The 22,157-nt window shown below is 35.5% G+C and overlaps 1 protein-coding gene across 3 annotated transcripts in view; it reads right to left on the bottom strand.

Annotated features, from left to right (window-relative positions):
- Positions 1-116: 116 nt before the first annotated feature.
- LOC123554299 (uncharacterized) overlaps positions 117-22,157 on the bottom strand; it is a 35,124-nt gene continuing 13,083 nt past the window's right edge. For all 3 annotated transcript variants that reach the window (XM_053548244.1, XM_053548246.1, XM_053548245.1), the window contains exons 5-12: positions 17,794-17,977; positions 16,350-16,438; positions 14,327-14,750; positions 13,373-13,501; positions 12,443-12,572; positions 10,632-10,776; positions 9,777-9,984; positions 117-5,990 (exon numbers count right to left, since the gene is read on the bottom strand). In XM_053548244.1, the coding sequence (XP_053404219.1) occupies positions 5,875-5,990; positions 9,777-9,984; positions 10,632-10,776; positions 12,443-12,572; positions 13,373-13,501; positions 14,327-14,750; positions 16,350-16,438; positions 17,794-17,977 (1,425 nt within the window). In that variant the 3' untranslated portion in view covers positions 117-5,874. The remainder of the gene's footprint in view (positions 5,991-9,776; positions 9,985-10,631; positions 10,777-12,442; positions 12,573-13,372; positions 13,502-14,326; positions 14,751-16,349; positions 16,439-17,793; positions 17,978-22,157) is intronic.

Here is a 22,157-nt window from a genome sequence, read left to right as displayed (position 1 = left end):
GCCCGCAACATTTATTATATATTGTTAGAGTTACTGAACAGTTTTTACGCGAGTTTCTTTAAAGCATCCAAGACGCTCAAAAACAGACATCAATTTAGTATAAAAACAAAAACACCTCACTTGTAATGATAATTTATTCTTAATGGTGTATTCCAAAATGAATTAACAAGTAACATGATAAGACACTCTCAATCTTCTGTTTTGATAGATTAAAATTAATGACATTATTTTATTACATATTTCTAGAATACTGAAGAATATAGAAGTGGATTATGTCTAAAAGAAATAGATATAATTTCATTTCATTTGTGCTGTTCTTTAATCATATTTCATGTGTTTTACTTACTACACGTGTAGAACATGTCTTCATATCAGTTATATGAGCTATCTTTATTTCAATTAGAATGTGCAAGCTTTTATAAAGACATAATAGCCCTACTTCACTGCTTTTTTACAATGAATGCATGGTCTTTGATGCCTTGCTTTAACATTTTTCCATATCAGAATGAAATATTTTTAAATCTCATGGAAATATTAAATTTTATTATCATAAACATTAAGTCATTATTTAGTAGTGTGCAACACCACAATGTGGCACGACTCTTCACAGTCAATAAATATTTAATCAAAATCATCATAATACACAATGTTTGTTTCAAATTTAACATCTATAGATCTCTCATCCCTGAACACCATATTTCATATTCACACTGAAAAAAATATTGTTTTATATACTGAAACAAATTACATACTCTCTCTATAATTTTCATTCCAACCTAAACAACATCACTGATGGAAGTTTGTCTGCAAAAATGTCACCCAAACATGTATTAAGTGAAGGATGGTTTAACTGGAGTTACAAAACAAATGATATGACATGTGTTAAATGATGATGTTATAAAAATGGTTGATTTTATTTTAACAATATTTATCTAGGGATGTCCTTGCGTTATTTGATGATACTGACATGAAAAGCAGAAAACACTTTTACCGAGAAATGTACGCACTGTACACACTCGAAAATCACAAGAGCCGCGCCATGAGAAAACCAATATAGTGGCTTTACGACCAGCATGGATCCAGACCAGCCTGCGCATCCGCGCATTCTGGTCAGGATCCATGCTGTTCTCTTTCAAAGTCTATTGCAATTAGAGAAACTGTTAATGAACTGTCGCACAGCCACTATGTTGGTTTTCTCATGGCACGGGTCAATACAATTCAAAAACAAATAGGTAACAATTAAACAAGATAAATTCACAACCATATTTTTATACATTGACAATTTTACCTCATTTTAAAATTTGCAAAATTAGAATTTTTTTCCCAGTTACATAGGTAAACACAATTATATTACATACAAAGACCTTTAAGAAAAGACCTTGAAATGGATAGCAGAAGTTAGAGTAAGCATAATTGCATAAATTGTTTGTACATCAAACACTTATGATTTCATTTTGGAATGATGCCATACATGTATTAGTTGGGGATTTTTTTAAAAATGATTCTTAAAGTTTAAGGATTATGTCAAACTGGGGTAGGTGTTTGTTGAAATGTCACCACAAAAAGTAAGATTTGTACAAAAATAACAGAAAATACATTAAAAGCATATGGCTGCTTTGTAATTTCAAACATTTGCAACTATCAAACAATTTCTTAAACTAGCAGTAATATACAACAAAAAGTAACAAAATATCAAAATGCAATTGATTAAGATATGGCATTTTAAAAATGAATGTATTCATACAGATTCATACATAAATTATATATATTCTTCCAGTATTTGTTATCACAAAATCACAGAAATTGCATCAAATTAACAAATGGTCCATTAATTCTAAAATACATATTAAAAGATTACTGATATATTTTATGATTTAAATATGAATGTGTTACTAACACTATATTTGGTGAATCAAAAAGGCAGAAATGGTTCATATGGGCGATACATTTAACAAACCGCCAGGGTTTGCCTAGTCACAAAATTACATGAGACAATGCAAAACTATCCGCTACTTTTTTTTTTTGGTTTTTATGGTTTATTTTGCTGTGACAGAACTAACAAGAGGGTTATGATGACCTTGGATCGCTCCCCTGAGTAATATGAGCTACATGTTTCAAATGTCAAACTGATGATTTTTAGAAATTTTTTGGAAGATTATTCGATGTACAATCAAGTAACCCCTGGGGCGTGGCCAATTTTACCCCAGGGGTCATGATTTGAACAAAGTTTGTAGAAGTCTACTAGGCAATGTTACATATCAAATATCTAAGATCTAGGCCTTCTGGTTTATTTTTAGCAAATTTATGAAGATTTCCCTATGTACAATCAAGTAACCCCTGGGGCTGGATCAATTTGACACTGGGCGGTCAAGATTTGAATAAATTTTGTAGAGGTCCACTAGGCAATGCTACATGTCAAATATCTAAGCTCTAGGCCTTCTGGTTTATTTTTAGAAAATTTTGAAGATTTTCCTATGTACAATCAAGTAACCCCATGGGGCGGGGTCAATTTGACCCCGGGGGTCATGATTTGAACAAATTTTGTAGAAGTCTACTAAGCAATGCTACATGTCAAATATCTGAGACCTAGGCCTTCTCGTTTATTTTTAGAATTTTTTTGGAGATTTTCCTATGTAAAATCAAGTGACCCCTGGGGCAGGGTCAATTTTGATCCCGAGGTCATGATTTGAATAACTTTAGTAGAGGTCCACTAGGCAATGCTACATGTCAAATATCTAAGCTCTGGGGCTTCTGGTTTTTGGGAAGAAGATTTTTTAAGATTTTCCTATGTAAAATCAAGTGACCCCTAGGGCAGGGTCAATTTTGACCCCGGGATCATGCTTTGAATAACTTTAGTAGAGGTCCACTAGGCAATACTACATGTCAAATATCTAAGCTCTAGGGCTTCTGGTTTTTGGGAAGAAGATTTTTTAAGATTTTCCTATATAAAATCAAGTGACCCCTGGGGCGGGGTCATGATTTGAACAGATTTTGTAGAAGTCTACTAGGCAATGCTACATGTCAAATATCTAAGCTCTAGGCCTTCTGGTTTATTTTTAGAAAATTTTTGAAGATTTTCCTATGTAAAATCAAGTGACCCCTGGGGCGAGGTCAATTTTGACCCCTGGGTCATGATTTGAACAACTTTAGTAGAGGTCCACTAGGCAATGCTACATGTCAAATATCTAAGCTCTAGGGCTTCTGGTTTTTGAGAAGATTTTTGAAGATTTTCCTATGTAAAATCAAGTGACCCCTGGGGCGGGGTCAATTTTGACCCCGGGGTCACGATTTAAATAAACTTGGTAGAGGTCCACTAGGCAATGCTTCACACCAAATATCTAAGCTCTAGGGCTTCTGGTTTTTGAGAAGAAGAAGTTTTTCCTTTTGGTTGCCATGGCAACCAGAGTTCTGCATGGAATTCAATTCTTTGAACAATTTTGAAAGGGGGCCACCCAAGGATCATTCCTGTGAAGTTTTGTGTAATTCTGCCCAGTGGTTTTCAAGAAGATTTTTTTACAAATTGTTGACGCACGACAGACGACGGACATCAAGCTGTCACAATAGCTCACCTTGTCACCTTGTGACAGGTGAGCTAAAAATTAAGTAATAATAAATAGCAGAACCATAAACTGAAACATGGCCAAGAAGCTATATATCTTGGGAATAATTTCAGGAGTGAGTAGCCCATGTGAATTATTCTCCATTGCATACAACCCATTTGGAGTATTTCCATTCTACTATATATGTAAAACAGTGAATGAAATAGGAAAGAAGTATTTCTTGGGACATGTATGGTACAAGATAAGTTAATGCGTACAGGCATAATGATTTGTTTTGCTCTCCAGCATGTGCAAATAAAGTGAAACTACATTCTGTTAATATAATTTTGATTATGAAATGTTGTTTATATAAAACAGTAGATCAAATATGGTAATATTTTTTGTGTGCCTATATAGTGCCAAATAACATGTAGGTTGCATCAACAGTACTGTATTTTAATGTAAATATAAATAGATCTATATCCTATGTAGAAGGACATGTATTTTTAGCTGAAAGCTGACTAAATTATGAGATGATTTATGAAGTTTGAAAAAAAACTATTTTATGTAAATAGCAATCAAGTAAATGATGTACAAGTCTAGAATATACATTGAATTTGTCCATTTCTAAAAGTTTCAAAACAAAACAAACAGCAGTAAAAAAGTAGGTGAGTCAACAACATATTCCGACACATTAGAATTGTTTTGTCAACAAAATAAAAAATCAGATACAATACATTAATTATAAGTACAGACATGACATGAAAAAGTGTACATGATGTAGTTTTAATAGGAAAACATTGAATTTCACTGATTCATTATGTCAAATTTTGTCAACTTTGAGGGGAGCAGTGGTCTAGTGGTTAAGGTATCGGATGCTCAACCCAGGGCTCGTGGGTTCAAGCCCCACTGGGGTCACGACCATGACCTCTCATATGACACCAGTACTGGCTTTTCCAGGAAGCAGACTCAAGAGTGGTTCCAATAAGCTTTAAGCTTTCATCACAATCAAACTAAAATAAATTAGTATAAACTAAATTTTGTCAAGGTTCAATGCTACACCTAAAAATCACAATTTTACTGTAACAATCAATCTTAAAGTTTATTAAAACCTCATTATTAGATGGCATTTAATGTTCAGTAACATTATGTAATTACAGGCTGACCTAAATATCAATAACTTGTTTTATGGAAAATATAAAAATACATGTTTGTTAGGGTTGAGGGCAGTATTTCAGTTATGTAATGGTGGGCAGTTAACTTTACCAGTGTTCCTGGATTCTGTACCAGCACAAACCTGTTTTCCGTAAGTACTGCCAACTTCCCCACATGAATTATCAGAGGTGGAGTGCGAATGATTTCAGACACAATGTCTTTTATCAAATTGTCACAGAGAACATAAGCTCCGCCCTGGGATCAGACTCACTACCCCGCGATCCGTAGTCCAACGCTCTCCCTACTGAGCTAAGCGGGCAGGCTCTAAGAATACATGTATTATATAGAATTTTAAGCTTCTTTCAAGTCATTTCTAAACAGTTAAACAAACTATCAAATAATTCTATCACATTATTCATATATATGGCTGTCCACAACCTTTTCTTGCTGGGAGCTTTCATACATTTTAAAAACCATTTGTTCCCTAAAGAAAATGAGCATCAGTACTAATTTGCCAGCATATCTCTTTCACAAACAAAAGCTAACCAAATCAGTCTCACAGTCCTTTTATGGCAATGAAGCAGTTTCAATATACAGACATTTTAAGTCTTTTAGTGGGACTGTTTTTAAATAATAATTATTATGAGTATTTTTTAAAAGGCATTTCTTTGGATATGAAAATTCCCCTGTAAAATTTCCAATAACTTCACTAGCTGAAACAGATATATTCTGGTGGTTTTATGAGGACACAACTATACTGTCCAAAAGAACTACAGTTTTCCCATAATAATTTGGGTAAATACCCCCATCAAGATAAATTATACCCTGGAAAGTAAAGAAAAATACCAACTGTAATCCTTACTTGCTCAAAGTTCATAATGGTGATCTTTTTACAATATGTATGATTACATTTGTTTCTGTAAAACACAAAAATCATTTAACCTTTAGCCTGCTAAATTTCTAAAATAGACTAGTCCATCTTTCAATATGGACAGTACCATTTATCATTCAAAGTGTTCCTTGAAAATTTATTGACTGAAAAGAACAGTGTAGACCGTGATCAGCCAGCACTGGTTGCAAGCAAAATCATTTGCCGCCAGCAGGCTACAGGTAAAAATGATTCTCATGATTGTAAGAAGTGTTTATTTGACTGGGTAACCAGGTGACAGCTGAGTGAATTTCAAGGCAGGTGATAATTCTGGTCTCCAGTCCGTGGTATGTCCTTTGCATACACTATGTCTGGGCTACCTTTTCCAATATGGTCCTCAATGGCTGACAACAATGATTCAGTTTTGTCTGCAAATAAAATATGCCACTCTTCAATATAAAGCTTAACTAGGTTAGAAATAAAACACCTGTTTGCATCTGCAATCTATACATAATACATGGATCAGAAATGAAAACAAGAGGGCCATGAAGGCCCTGTATCGCTCACCTGACCTACTGACCTAAAGATCATCAAGACAGTTTCATTAAGATATGGTCATAAATGTGGCCTCTAAAGTGTTAACTAACTTTTCCTTTGATTTGACCTAGTGACCTAGTTTTTGACCCAATATAACACAGATTCAAACTTGACCTAAAGATCATCAAGATTAACATTCTGACTAAGTTTCATGAAGATACAGCCATAAATGTGGCCTCTAGTGTTACCAAGCTTTTCCTTTGATTTGACCTGGTGACCTAGTTTTTGATCCCACATGACCCAGATTCGAACTTGACCTAAATATCATCAAGATTAACATTCTGACTAAGCTTCATGAAGATACAGTAATAAATGTGGCCTCTAGAGTGTTAACAAGCTTTTCCTTTGATTTGCCCCAGTGACCTAATTTTTGACCCAATCTGACCCAGATTTGAACAGGACCTATATATCATCAAGATTAACATTCTGACCAAGTTTCATTAAGATATAGTAATAAATGTGGCTTCTACAGTGTTAACTAGCTTTTCCTTTGATTTGACCTGGTGACCTAGTTTTTGACCCTACATGACCCAGATTCATAATGGACTTTGAAATCATCATGAGTAACATTCTGACCAAGTTTCGTGAAGATATAGTCATAAATGTGACCTCTAGAGTGTTATCAAGCTTTTCCTTTGATTTGGCTTGGTGACCTAGTTTTTAATCCCAGATGACCAAATATCGAACTTGTCCAAGATTTTACTAAGGGTAACATTCTGACCAAGTTTCATTAAGATTGGGTCAAAATTGTGACCTCTAGAGTGTAAACAAGCTTTTCCTTTAATTTGAACCAGTGACCTAGTTTTTGACTCCAGATGACACCATATATCGAACTCATCCAAGATTTTATTAAGGGTAACATTCTGACCAAGTTTCATTAAGACTGGGTCAAAATTGTGACCTCTAGAGTGTTAACAAGCTTTTCCTTTGATTTGACCTGGTGACCTAGTTTTTGACGACACAGGGCGATCATAAAAGCTCACCTTGAGCACTTCGTGCACAGGTGAGCTAAAAAGATACTAATTAGAAGGTGTTTTTGTCACAAATACATATGTCTCCCCGCTATGTATGTCTTTAGCTCTTGCAGCCATTTTGTGCAGCAAAGCTGAACATGTCGGCGATATGCACAACTAGGCTTCGTACTGATCATGACTGTGAAGTTTTGTCAAAATCCAGCCAGCAGTTTGACCTGTGAAAACTGGACAAGATTTTTCTATTTTTAGCTCTTGCGGCCATTTTGTGCAGATAAGCAGAACGTGCCAGTGATATGCACAACTAGGCTTGGCACTGATCACTCCTGTGAAGTTTTGTCAAAATTGGGACAGCAGTTTGACCTGTGGAAGCCAGACAGGCTTAATGTGGGCGGACAGATGGACAGACAGACGGTGAAGGCAAAAACAATATGTCTCCCATGGGGGAGACACAATAACTATCAATTATCAGTAGTTACTAATCAAAACCTGTCTGCTATGAAAAGGTGAAAAACAAAGTTTTCAAAAACAAAACAATGCAAGAATGCCATGTTTAACAGTTCAGGTGAAACTCTGAATAGATACTTAATTAAGAGTTTTTTTTACTTGAAGACGTGAATAATTGCTTGAAAGAAGCACACCCCACCCACACTTATTACTCAAGTCAGGTTCTTTTAATTGTTTTACCAAATTCTGGACACAAGATTATATTCAGTTTGACTCATTCTAAACACAGAAGGCAATCCCTTATTACGTGACCGAACTTTTATCAAGTTATATAATAAATATACAAGGTTTACACTATGAAACTGAAACCTCATCAATTCTTGGAACTAATGGTAGGATTATCATCTTACAAACCACCCTCCCGATCCCAACCAATGTAACTCTAACCACTTCCTTAATTTTTGTCACTCGTCCAAAACCACCAAGACACGAACAGATACTTTGAGAAGATAATTATTTCCTCAATTTAAGCACTGAATATTTCCCTTCTAATGCAAATACATGTGTACCTGGATTTAATATTATAACAGATGTTACTAGTTTAATATAGCTTTATGCTATTTACTTTAATTCTGTTTCTGAGCAGCACATTTAAACGAAGGCACAGATATTTGTTAGTACAAGAGCCCTCCTTGGTCAAGTTTGCTTATTGCCTCCTTGGTCAAGTTTGCTAATTGCCTCCTTGGTCAAGTTTGCTTATTGCCTCCTTGGTCAATTTTGCTAATTGTCTCCTTGGTCAAGTTTGCTTATTGCCTCCTTCAAGTTGCTATGCCTCCTTGGTCAAGTTTGCTTATTGCCTCTTGGTCAGTTTGCTATTGCCTCCTTGGTCAAGTTGCTTATTGCCTCCTTGGTCAAGTTTGCTAACTGCCTCCTTGGTCAAGTTTGCTAATTGCCTCCTTGGTCAAGTTTGCTAATTATGCCTCCTTGGTCAAGTTTGCTAATTGCCTCCTTGGTCAAGTTTGCTAATTGCCTCCTTGGTCAAGTTTGCTATTTGCCTCCTTGGTCAAGTTTGCTAATTGCCTCCTTGGTCAAGTTTGCTCATTGTCTCCTTGGTCAAGTTTGTGCATTGCCTCCTTGGTCAAGTTTGCTCATTGCCTCCTTGGTCAAGTTTGCTCATTGCCTCCTTGGTCAAGTTTGCTCATTGCCTCCTTGGTCAAGTTTGCTAATTGCCTCCTTGGTCTCCTTGGTCAAGTTTGCTAATTGCCTGCTAATTGCCTCCTTGGTCAAGTTTGCTAATTGCCTCCTTGGTCAAGTTTGCAAATTGCCTCCTTGGTCAAGTTTGCTAATTGCCTCCTTGGTCAAGTTTGCTAATTGCCTCCTTGGTCAAGTTTGCTAATTGTCTCCTTGGTCAAGTTTGCTTATTGCCTCCTTGGTCAAGTTTGCTAATTGCCTCCTTGGTCAAGTTTGCTTATTGCCTCCTTGGTCAAGTTTGCTAATTGCCTCCTTGGTCTAGTTTGCTAATTGCCTCCTTGGTCAAGTTTGCTAATTGCCTCCTTGGTCAAGTTTGCTAATTGCCTCCTTGGTCAAGTTTGCTTATTGCCTCCTTGGTCAAGTTTGCTAATTGCCTCCTTGGTCAAGTTTGCTTATTGCCTCCTTGGTCAAGTTTGCTTATTGCCTCCTTGGTCAAGTTTGCTAATTGCCTCCTTGGTCAAGTTTGCTAATTGCCTCCTTGGTCAAGTTTGCTAATTGTCTCCTTGGTCAAGTTTGCTAATTGCTTCCTTGTTGTCTCCTTGGTCAAGTTTGCTAATTGCCTCCTTGGTCAAGTTTGCTAATTGCCTCCTTGCCTCCTTGGTCATGTTTGCGTATTGCCTCCTTGGTCAAGTTTGCTAATTGCCTCCTTGGTCAAGTTTGCTAATTTGCTGTTTTCAGACTACTGCCTTGGGTTCCAAACCACAAAATGCTTGTGACAATAGTCAAGTTTGCTGGATTTCATACTCTCTATTAAAGAAACGTACTTTAACTCTATGTATGGAAGATGCATACTTCACATGCTTTTTATCATTAGTTACATACAAAAAAATATAAACCTTCTATATTTGGTCATAAGGGCCTGAGATCTCTCGCTCTTTTTCTATTTCAAAACTAACCAGGCAGATTAGTGAGCCAGTTATGATACTAAATTGCTTTTGATATACATACCATCATAACATATCAGTTCTACAAGGTCACTGATATCACCAAGCCTTTTCTTCACTGCCTCTCTCTGCATTATGTTTGGAAGTATTTCCACAAAATCATCACATTGTTTTGCCATCTCATCTTCTTCTAGTCCAGCAAATTTATAGTTCTCCACCATCTCTCGCATACAGTTTGCAGGTGTACAGTATTCAGCTATGAAGCAGATACTCTGAAATTTATTATATGACTCATTAAGAATAATTGAGACAAGCATCATACAAAATATGGGGTATTTACAAAACTTTTATCTTGAAAATCCTTTTGTTCTTCAAAATCTGATATGCCTTTGCAGAAATTTTTAAGTTATGGAATACTGAAATAGGCATTTAATGTCTTAACATTCAGATAGACTTGATAAAGAGATCACACAGTCATTCTCACAATTAAGCTAAAGGCCATTCTATAATTTTACTATGGCTATTCAAGACTTAAACCCTCTTTAAAGGCCCATAATACAATTGTTTATAATGTGGCTGCCACTTTTTTTATTATGAACCTATTTTTGATAACTGTTTTCTCAAATATTTGTCAAAGGTTTGAATACTAATTAACATAGTAGAAAAAACTGAATCCAAAACCTGAATCCAGTGATTACCTCCAATTACAGCTTTAACTGTACACACTTATGTGCAATTTTTGAATAAAATGGTTTTATAACCATGTAATTATGAATAACATCTAGATGGACAGCTGCTTTATGTGTTTTTAACATAAAATAAAAAGCTTTCTGGAACTAGAGTCACCAAATTGCCTAATTTAGCAAGGTTTCATCAAATCAAGATTCAAAATCCCCAATGTAAATATAAAACAACTTACCCTTTGTGACCTCGGGTCCTCATGCTTGTACATCTGTAAGTAAAATGGTCTGTTAAGCTGCCCTCCTGTATTACAAACTACAGGTTCAATACTTCCAAGTTTAGTCACAAACCCAGTTCCTTTTTTAATGTTCACTGCATTTACTCTGGAACAATACAAAAACCATTTTACTAAAAATAGATAGAGGATATTTTAGCTGCACCATAAGAAAACCAACATAGTGTGTTTGCAACCAGCATGGATCCAGACCAGCCTGCCCATCTGTGCAGTCCGGTCAGGATCCATGCTGTTTGCTAACAGTTTCTCTAACTGCAATAGGCTTTGAAAGCGAACAGTAAGGATCCCGACTAGACTGCGTGGTTGCGCAGGATGGTCTAGATCCATGCTGGTCGTAAACGCACTATGTTGGTTTTCTCATGGTGCGGCTCATTTGTTTATTTCAGCGTTAGATTGAAATACCTTTCATAACTGAACACTAGATGTAATATTTTCACAAGTGCAATAGCCACAAGTGAAAATGCAAGATATGGTGTTCATGAGTGAAAGATATTTTGATATTACTTGCAAAACAAAATTTCTTTATATTTCATGTTTTGACTAAGTTTACCCATTTTACACATCAGAGAAATAGTCAAAACCAATTCATTTGAGCCGTGCCATGGGAAAACCAACATAGTGGCTTTGCGACCAGCATGGATCCAGACCAGCCTGCGCATCCGCGCAGTCTGGTCAGGCTCCATGCTGTTCGCTTTTAAAGCCTATTGGAATTAGAGAAACTGTTAGCGAACAGCATGGATCCTGACCAGACTGCGCGGATGCGCAGGCTGGTCTGGATCCATGCTGGTCGCAAAGCCACTATGTTGGTTTTCCCATGGCACGGCTCATTTCATTTTTGTGCTTCCTTTAATATTTCTTATATTCTGCTTATTGTCTGTCCCTTTTTTGGCATGAGTTATTTCCAGCATTCAGAGGCAAAAACTGCTTAAATCACTTTCAAAACACTACATTACTTTGTATAAACTGTTCATTTTGCTTTTCAAATATTGTTACTTTACTATTAAAAGAATATGTATGCTTTGAAGGGAAGGACAATGTTGTTCTTACATAAATTCTATCTCCTTAGATTTTTTAAATCATTTTAAGAAGTGAAAGAATTTTCAAAGTCGGCTTAAAATAAGAAAGTTATGAACATTTCAATATTTGATCAAAATAGCCGCCATTTTGTTTCCCTGGCAGGCAGATTCATTAAATTTCTAGATGTACATGTATATTTGAACTGTATTCACTTATTTCTGTAAAATCATTTCTCTACTTTTTCCAAGCATAATGAAAGAAATTTCCATGGTTTTCTGTGAAATCATTAAAATTTGTGGGGGACTAATTTTCATGGATTTCATGGTTGAGTCAATCCACTAAATTTAATTCCAACAAAGAAGTAAAGTTACCACTGGTGGAGTTCGAGGATTTACACAACCACGAAATCCACTAAAATTAGTCCCCCACGAATATTAATGATTCAGAAAGAATTCTTAAAATCAGACCACTGTTGCAAAAAAAAAAAAAAAAAAAAAATAATAATACTTCACTTGATATTTAGGAAAATGTCTGATTCTGGGGGCAGCTATTGGTTGCGTTAATCCACAAAATTTAATCCCAACGAACAAGTGAAATTTCCATTCATTTTATGTTCAAAAGTTGAAATCCACGAATTTCATATCCCCATGAAATTGCCGTTTTGACCAAAACCACAAAATTTCATGCCCACGAAATCAAATGATTTTACAGTATTAGTGAACTCTGAATCTGATTACCCTTCATTTGCTTTGTCAGCAAGGTTGGTCGCTGTTGTGCATGACTTTGGCAACAAAATAAACATCTTGTAAATACAACCATTAGGAATGCTGTGGTCTTTTAAAAACTTCTGTATTCTTCCTCTGAAATCTGTCAAATGTAAAAACATTTGCATTTTATTATAGGCACTAATAAACTGATTTTTAACCAATATGTTTAAGAATGAAATTCTGTACAATGTTTTTTTTTTTTTTTAAATCTATCAAATGTAAGAGCATTCGCATGATTATAGAAATTTATAGATTTTTTTTCACCAATACGTTTAAAGTATGAAACTGGAAGTAAGTGTTGCACCAATGAAGCTTTCACTACATAATTATTTGAAATCCTGAAGTTGCTTGACCATGACTTGACCTCTTTATAACCGATCTTTGTTTTTTTTGTAGAAAACACTATCTTTCACATACAAAAGGCAGATAGATTTTAAAGTTTCATGACATTAGTCTAACGATATTTCCTTTTGGAACAGAACCAGTGACAATATGAGCTCAGCGAAAGGCCACAATTAGAAATAGGGCAAGTCTTACCTACCTAGGGAAAAAAAAAGATATCCTAGTAGTAGATCACCTCATCTTTTCCCTAGGGGAAAAAGCAAGCTACACATGCACATTGTGAAATCATAATTACCGTATGACATCATAAACTATATGATTATTGTAATTTGCAATTTCAATATCCTAGAAATTTTCTACAATGGTAAGCAAAAAAATTAACTTACATGTCTGCCTGTGTAGACGTTTTACCCAACCCTCAGGACAGCATGAATAAGAAATCTTGGGAGTGCTTGGTTTTTCATTCCCCACTGTCCCATAAGTTAGAAAAACCCTGTCCTACAAAGGTAGGCATGTAAGATCCTTATAATCTACAGAAATCTGGATGACTTCACTTACTTAAATGCCCAGTTTCCGGTGAGGATGTTCCAAGCAATGTAACAACAAGGTAATTTATAACGTACGCCCAGGCAAGACCTGTAGCAACATCTCCAGCAGGCAAACTGTGCTCAAGTCTTAACACTTCACCTGTTAAAGCAAAAACAAAACTCCTTTCAAATTGCAGTTGTTCAAAGTTTTTCCAAAAATAAATTCACAGGAGGAGTTGTTTTTATTTTATCTTCCCTAAGTCACTAATGAAATAAAACATAAAATCTTATAGTTACCTCAAATAAGGTAAAAGTGGTCAACCCAACTTAGAAAAAAACTTGAAAGGGGTCAATCATGAATGGTTTGTGAAAAATACTTTATACCTCAGCTTTTTTAATTTTAAAAAATGCTTTCATTTTATTCACTACATGAAATGCTTATGGTGACCCCAAAAGTTGATTCTTAGGACTTGGCTTAAACAGACGTAGGGTGCCTCTATCAAATGTTACGTGTAACAAAAGCTGTCATGAGAAAGCACAGTTGATTTTTTTTATTCCTGGAAATAAATTGCATACATCTGTAGAAACTTAAGCTATTTGAGCAGCGCCATGAAAAAACCAACATAATGGGTTTGCGACCAGCATGGATCCATGCTGGTTGCAAACCCTCTATGTTGGTTTTCTCATGGCACGGCTCATTTTTAAAAACTAAAACCAGGAATCTGGACATGGACATGGCTGCTAAGGCAAGGGTCGTAGGATAGAGTTCTCTTTTGTAACCTTAGACAAAATTTAAATTCACTTAAAAGAGCTTCATATAAAGATATTTCACATTAATTTGGAAGAGCAAAGTAGAAGAAAACTGGTGCAGCATTTTCAAAGAAGTCATTTAAATCAGTATAAATAGCACATATGCTAAAGGCTGCACACTCACAATAGCCCAGTTAAGCTTATAATTAACAAGGACGTAATTCATACTACATACCAGTCATTGTCTTCAGAAGCTTTTCACAATAGTTTGGCTCTGAGACTTTCAGCATGTTAACACTTTTGATAAACCTTGGAATATTCCTTGGTTCCAATTCTCTAATCACAACCAGAACACGTAATGCATTGTCACTCAAACTGTCTGCCAAGGCAGCCATACATAATTTTGCCAATGTGTAAGATGTTTCTAACGCCTCTTGTGACAAAACAAATATATGCCACTTTGCCTTTGGTAAATCGAAACTTTTCACACCGGGATTAGTTTCAACATATTTCCCCTTGTTCTGTAGAAATTCTTCAATTTCATCTGCAACATGTCGATCCTTCAAACATTCATCACAACATGATATTGTGGCATCTCTTTCAGCCTTGTCATTGCTTGACTGTCTCTCACACAGCCTCTGTATTGGCTGCTGGTTAATCTGAAAACATCAGTGCAAAAGGTAGACATAAATAGGAAAAAAATCAAGAGTATGTATTTTACCCGCTTTGTCATCTACCAATATTTAATATAAAAATGTAGTTAAATGTTACAATAGAGAATAATGTAATGAAATAATTCATCTTATTAAAGGGAAGATATTCATAAGAAAAAAACACCAACACTTTTTCATTAAGGTCCATATGTAGCATCAGCTTAATTTGTGGATTTTTATGTCAATTTTGTTGAACTAGATGCCCACGAGCAACATGTCAAGCCTATCCTTTGACCCCTAACAGTGACCTTGACATCCGAGATAGGAACATGGGGTTTGCACAAGACACTCCGTCTCACTGAGTTAAACATTCATGCCAAATATAAACAAGATTCCTCAATGCATGTCAAAGTTATGGGCTGGACAAGATCTGACATGACCTTTGACCTCCAACTGTGACCTTGACCTTTAAGATAGGGTCTGTGCATGACACTCTGTCTCACTGAGGTTAACATTCATGCCAAATATAAACAAGATTCCTCAATGCATGTCAAAGTTATGGGCCGGACAAGATCTGACATGACCTTTGACCTCCAACTGTGACCTTGACCTTTAAGATAGGGTCTGTGCATGACACTCTGTCTCACTGAGGTTAACATTCATGCCAAATATAAACAAGATTCCTCAATGCATGTCAAAGTTATGGGCTGGACAAGATCTGACATGACCTTTGACCTCCAACTGTGACCTTGACCTTTAAGATAGGGTCTGTGCATGACACTCTGTCTCACTGAGGTTAACATTCATGCCAAATATAAACAAGATTCCTCAATGCATGTCAAAGTTATGGTCCGGACAAATAAATCCGGATGGATGCGTGCACGCACAATACACACACGTACATCGAACAGCCATTTGGACAACTATGTCTTCACTTCCGCAAGTGGGCTTGACAAAAATCTATGAATGAAAAGAGACTAGACAATAAATATGACATATTTTATTATTCTTCTATGACAATTACTGGTGCCTTCCAGTAGGTGACCAAATTTCATTATTTTCTTTCATTCATATCATTTTCATTTTTTTCTATTTTTTTTTTTTTTAACTTGTCTTTCCACAATTGACCAGCTTACAGACCATTTTTCAAGGAACTATGGTTGAAATTCAAGGAGTTTTTGCTGAAATTCAATCACTTTTTTTCAAAATTTAAGTGCTTTTCAGGGATTTAGACATTTTCAATGAGTTTTTCGAAGACCAGCATCAAATTCAAGGACTTTTATCAGTCAGAATGAACCTAGTCCAAATAATTGTACTAAAGAATTGAATATCATTATATTTTTTTGACTCGTCGATATCCCCCCTCTAGGTAGACAACGTGAAATATCAGAATGTAAAATTGGTCTACCAGAGGTCTCATTATTTAGACTAGAATGAACGCTAATTACCAGAAATGAAAATGAGGATGGACAGACTGATGGAACAATAGATGAAAAAATGCGATTCTACAGTCCCTGAAACTAGTCCTGGGACTGGTGGAGACTAATAAATTTTGATCTACCATAGAAACCAACAATTATCCTGTATATTAAAATCAAATCTTACATGCATGCCCTGCATTTCTTCCAACACTTCTGCTGGTACATTGTGCGACACTGCATGCCATAAGGCAGCCTGCATAGATTCCACATTTTCTGCAAATTTTGTTAAACACAATTACTTCTGAGAAATCAAAAATGTGTCAATTTACAGGACTGTATTTAAGAACATTATGTAAAAACACCTTTTATAAATTGGACTGGGAAGTTATTTCCAGTGAATATGACATTTTGGTTGCAAAGCCAAAAGTATTTTTCACTATCATGTTAGTTAAATGATACAAGATGGTCATGATGCAAAGAAACACTTAGTCTAATGGTTGGCTGCAATAGGGATGAAGTTTGAAGGTTCTGGGCAAATGTTACTCAAGTTACTGATCGAAAACAGTTTTCAGATTTCTGGCCCCTGTGACCTTGAACTTTGATCAAGTGAAATAAACATCAATGGGGGTCATCTGGTCTTAGACTACATTTCCAATCATCCTATGAAGTTTCAACGTTCTGGATCAAATAGTTATCCAGTTATTGACCAGAAATGGATTTCCATGTTCAAGCCCCTGTGACCTTTGATCAAGTAACATCATCTACTTTGTAAGCCCTATCATATCATCCAATGAAGTTTGAAGGTTCTAGGACAAATGGTTCTCCAGTTATTGATCGAAAATGAAATGTGACAGGCAGTTGGTCCATGTGACCTTGACCTGTGATGGAGTGACCCAAAAAACATTAGGGGTCATCTACTCTGTAAGTCCTATCATCCTTTTAAGATTGAAGGTTCTGGGTCAAAAGGTATGTTCTTGCCCCCGTGACCTTGATCTTTAATAGAGTGACCCCAAAATCAATTTAATCTACTCTGTCCAATAATCCTATGAAGTTTAAACATTCTGTGTCAAATGGTTCTCAAGTTATTTATCAGAAATGGTTTCCATGTTCAGGCCCCTGTGACCTTGACCTTTAACAGAGTGACCACAAAATCAAAAGGGGTCATCTGCTCTGCATGTCCAGTCATCCTATGAAGTTTCAACATTCTGTGTCAAGTGGTTCTCAAGCTATTGATCGGAAATGGTTTTCTACATTCAGGGCCCGGGACCTTGACCTTTTGAGTGACACCAAAAACTACAGGTGTCCTCTTTTCCATAACCCTATCAACCTATGAAGTTTGAAGGTTCTAGATCAAATTGTTCTCTAGTTATTGATCAGAACTGAAGTGTGACGGACGGATGGCCTGACAGATTGACAGGGCAAAACATTATGTCTCTTGGGGGAGATATAATGAGCAGCAGCTACAGATACTACAGATCCACCAAGCTGTTCAAGAAAAACTTTAAAGTTTTTGCTATTTTCAGTTACAGTGGACTCAAAAAAGGTCAAGCACAGCCATTTCAACAATCAAATATGAGAGAAGTTTATACAAGAATGCTAAAGTTTTGATTAATTTGCAAATCAGGTACCATTGAACAGGATTAACTGTACTGTGTTATGACAGACTTCATTTTCCGCATGGTTGATCATCTCATTCATGGTGAAATAGAACCTTGCAATCTGGAATCGAATGTCCACATCTGCGAGACGTTCATTCTCCATCCTGAACATAGCTTTCAGCACATTCGGGAAATCAGCAAAAAAGTAAAACTCCTGAAATGTAACAATGTTTAGAAAATATAAAAAGTTTTAGCAGTGACTAATTTGTATGAATTAAAACTGTTAAATATTACATAACAGAACACTATATACAGTTGAAATTGCCTGAGTGGCCACCTGTTTTATCATTGTGTTCAACAGAGATAGAGTAAATGTGTATCAAAATATTAACTAAGTATAGACAGGGCATTATTATGAAGGAATATTTCTGCAAAAGTAAACTATGTCATAAAAAAATTATCATGTTATTATTAAAGTGGAAACTATTTTAAGTCTGAAAGAAGTCCAGTCAATAATGACTGAGATATTTAGCAAAAGTGCACCTCTACTTTATCCTTAAATTTAAGTAAAAGGAGGGCATCATTCATGAAATATTGGTGCCAGAGTCAAGAACTTTGTGTTATACGATGTAGGTGGTGATGTGGAACAAATATTTAAAGGCTGAATCAAATCCATGCAGAAATAACAGAGCTAGCACAAATTAAATTTTAATCTGGCATTTAAAGGGTAAGGAATGCCATTTTAGTGTGTTTATGACATCATTTACCCACTTATACTGAATTCTTTATTTAGCAAATGTTACCTTTTAAATAGGTTAATTTCATATCTTTCTTGTGTGTAAGATGTAAAACATGGCAATTTCTTTCAAAATAACTGGAAAAAGTAGAGAAATTATTTTGCAATAAATAAATACAGTTTAAATATGTATCTAGAAATTCAATAAAACCGCCATTTTGTTGCCATGGAAACAAAACGGCCACTATTTTGATTAAATATTCAGGACATATTGGTGCCAGAATTATGGACCTTGTGTCATATGATACAGCACATGATGTGGAACAATGTTAAAAGTTTGGATAAAATTCATTCAGAAATAACAAAGATATAGTGAAAGTGCATCAAATTAATCAAAATTTCTAAGTAACAAGAAGATCATGATGATCCTATATCACTCATCTGTTAAACTTGGCCATGGGATCATCAAGATAAACATTCTGAAAGTTTCATGAACAAAGGGTTATAAATGTGGCCTCTACAGTGTAACAAGCTTTTCCTTTGATTTGAGTGTGACCTAGTTTTTGACCCCACATGACCCAGTTTCGAACCTAACCTAGGAATCATCAGGATAAACATTCTTACCAAGTTTCATGAAGATATGGTCATAAATATGGCCTTTAGGGTGTTAACAAGCTTTTCCTTACATCTAAGCAGGTGACCTAGTTTTTGACCCCACATGACCTAGTTCCAAACTTGTCCTAGGAATTATCAAGATAAACATTCTGACCAAGTTTCATGAAGATAGGTCATAAATATGGCCTCAAGAGTCATGGTTCATACAAAATTCTCTTACCAAAATTCAAGGACTTTTCAAGGACTTTACAAGGTCAAATTTGTATTTTCAAGGATTTTTTTAAATCCGTACCCAGTTCAAATTATACAATTATGACAATGTATTTCATGAACACGATAACTATGTATTAGTTTCTAACTTTAATAGTTTCATTATTGACTAGAAAACTCAGCACTGACTAGAAAACACAGTTCATTTCTTAACAATGGCCTCCACATACAGTTACACACACTAAATGAATTATTGTCACCACTGATAAAAAAATTAATGTCAGTTTATGTCAATCCTTAACCAATTAATCCCCAAATACAGACATTTTAGATTTAGATTTTAGAGTATTTAACTGTTACCACTAATAAAATGGCAGGCCATGTCAACCCCTAAGTAATCCTGACTTCTCAATATACTGACTAATCCTTGTTGGCCCTTGGGGTCTATTAAACCCCCAACTGGGATATAAAAGCAGGAAGATGGCACTGGGGCAGGTTTCTACATAAAATATGCATGGTAAACATCAGAGAACCCTTTTTTGAAATCCTGAAAGAACTCCTGAATGAAAAAAAATTAAAACATGCACATTTGTACTTTGATATGACTGTATCATTTCTATTGGTGCACTTAATTTTTTCAAAAAATGTCAAGAAAGTATACTTATAGATTTTTTTAAAATCTCAACTGTCAAAAATTTGAATTTCCCGGGAGGGGCTTAGAGGTCATAACCTCAGAGAGCAGAGAAATGTAAACAGAATAAGCACGTGGCTTTGTTTATCAACAAAACTACTGCAGCAGAAGATTATTCACAACATTCACAGTCACCTCTGTTTACCTGCTTTTTATCATCTTTGTGTTTATCTCAGAAAATGATTTACACTTATTATGTGCATGAAGTGAATAAATACTTATTATATAACTAGTACATGTAGTACATAAGTGTTTATTTACTGAAGCTTGTGTTAGATAAATAAATTGTAATTTCTGACTGTTCTGTTTCACAGTAACTATTTTCCATTTTCCCCACTCAATGCATTATTTTCAATTGAATTTGTGAATAATCTGGTATGAAAGTCCAGTTGCAAAGTGCCACAAACTTATCAGTAAATTTGATGCCATGAATGTGTATTGTTTTGACAGTCCTCCCTAATTGCCTATTATCTTGACTTTCTTGATAATACATTGACTGAAACAGGACTCCAAAAATTCCGCCAAATTTTCATTTCATGTCTTGACACTATGTTTCGCAGTCCTAGTGTTACATTCATCTTGATTAATTTGGATTTAATTAAATAATTTCTTAAACGAAACAACATATCAAATGAGAATAACTTTTGCTTTGTTGACTGGAATGATAACATTGATAGGGAATCTACTTCCTACAGAACAATGTCTTATAAAAGAAATCCCACAAAACTTACCAAGTATCTGTGAAGAAAAGAAAAACTAATGATTTTAAAGAAAATATTTACAAAAATTGGATTAATAACTTTTACAACTGAAAACAGCAAGTAAGTTGCATGCTCTTCTGTATTTTGAAAGATCGTCTGCTACAAGCTACCTGCGTTTACAATGGTTATTTTTAGCTACTGCTTCTGAGTAACAAAATGTAGCTCCTCCCACTATTTTCTGTCTGCCCCGGTAGGAAATGTTTGGGGTTTAACAGTTTCTGAAGTGGGTGGGGTGGGACAGTCATACAGTGACAGTTCCATCAGTTTCAAGAGTGGATGGGGGAGGTAGAGTTGAATTATTGTTGATATCCCGGCTACTGCCAGCACTAGTTTCGCTCTTTACATTGAAAGTTCCTTAAGCTTCCTGTTGAATGAATGCCACCCCACACGATGCCAACGACGACCTCACTTCTTCGTTTTTCCTATGCTTTGCACTCTTAGCATGCGACATTATTGCACTTACACCCATGTGCGTCTAGTCAATATCTTTCATGCATAGCGTGCATCGGGCTTTATGTGGGTTATTCGTGGATTTAACCCACTGATACTTTCCTACCCACTTGTGCTGGAACGAACACTTCTTCCCGATTTTCCCCATTTCCTTCTTTTAAGGTTATAACACACTAAATAGTTGTTGTTCTTTATTCTATATAAAATTGACCTATTTCCAATGACCACAGCACACATCAGGACCCATTTTAAATTTCTGTAACTTACATTTTCTTGAAGAATATTGTCAGTGCTAACTAAAAATCAAAAGAAAAGTGGGGGTCATGTTTGATGAAAGAAAAATAATTTCAGTCAAACACACAAACTGCAAAATCAGCTAAAAAAAGAGACCCCAAATTATACTGGTGGTGTATGATCTAAATTTCCATGAAAAATTTTGTCATGGTGTTATTTCATGATCAAAATGCTATCTTCATGTCAAGCATAGATCTGTCATGTGATTTTACAAAAAAAAATTGCAAAGAAAATAAGGAAAATAGCTCTACACAGCGAAAAAACTGAGGACTATTTGTATCCGCCATTATGCGACTACCATTTTTTTTCGCACCATTTTTCTATTTAGTGTCTGTATGCCTATATGAAAAACTTTTTTCTCTGACAGTGTGCCAATTTCATTTGAAATGTACAAGAAACCCAAATGCATGAAGATACAAGGTTTTAGCTTGATATCAACTGTTTCCAAGTTTTTATGGCATTTTCAGTACCATAAGACAAAGCGTCAGATTTTGTCAAAAATAGCTGTCGCGACATAATGTTAAAGTTACCCTAAATTCAGCCTTGTTTTGCCCTGTTTTGACATTTTCTACTCTGATCTGCACGCAAATTACACATTTAAACTGTTATATATCTTCACTTTTACCTCTGATGGACA

The sequence above is a fragment of the Mercenaria mercenaria genome, chromosome 7 (genome assembly GCF_021730395.1).
Source record: "Mercenaria mercenaria strain notata chromosome 7, MADL_Memer_1, whole genome shotgun sequence".
Lineage (NCBI taxonomy): Eukaryota > Metazoa > Mollusca > Bivalvia > Venerida > Veneridae > Mercenaria > Mercenaria mercenaria.
This window is presented reverse-complemented; position numbering and strand designations above follow the sequence as displayed.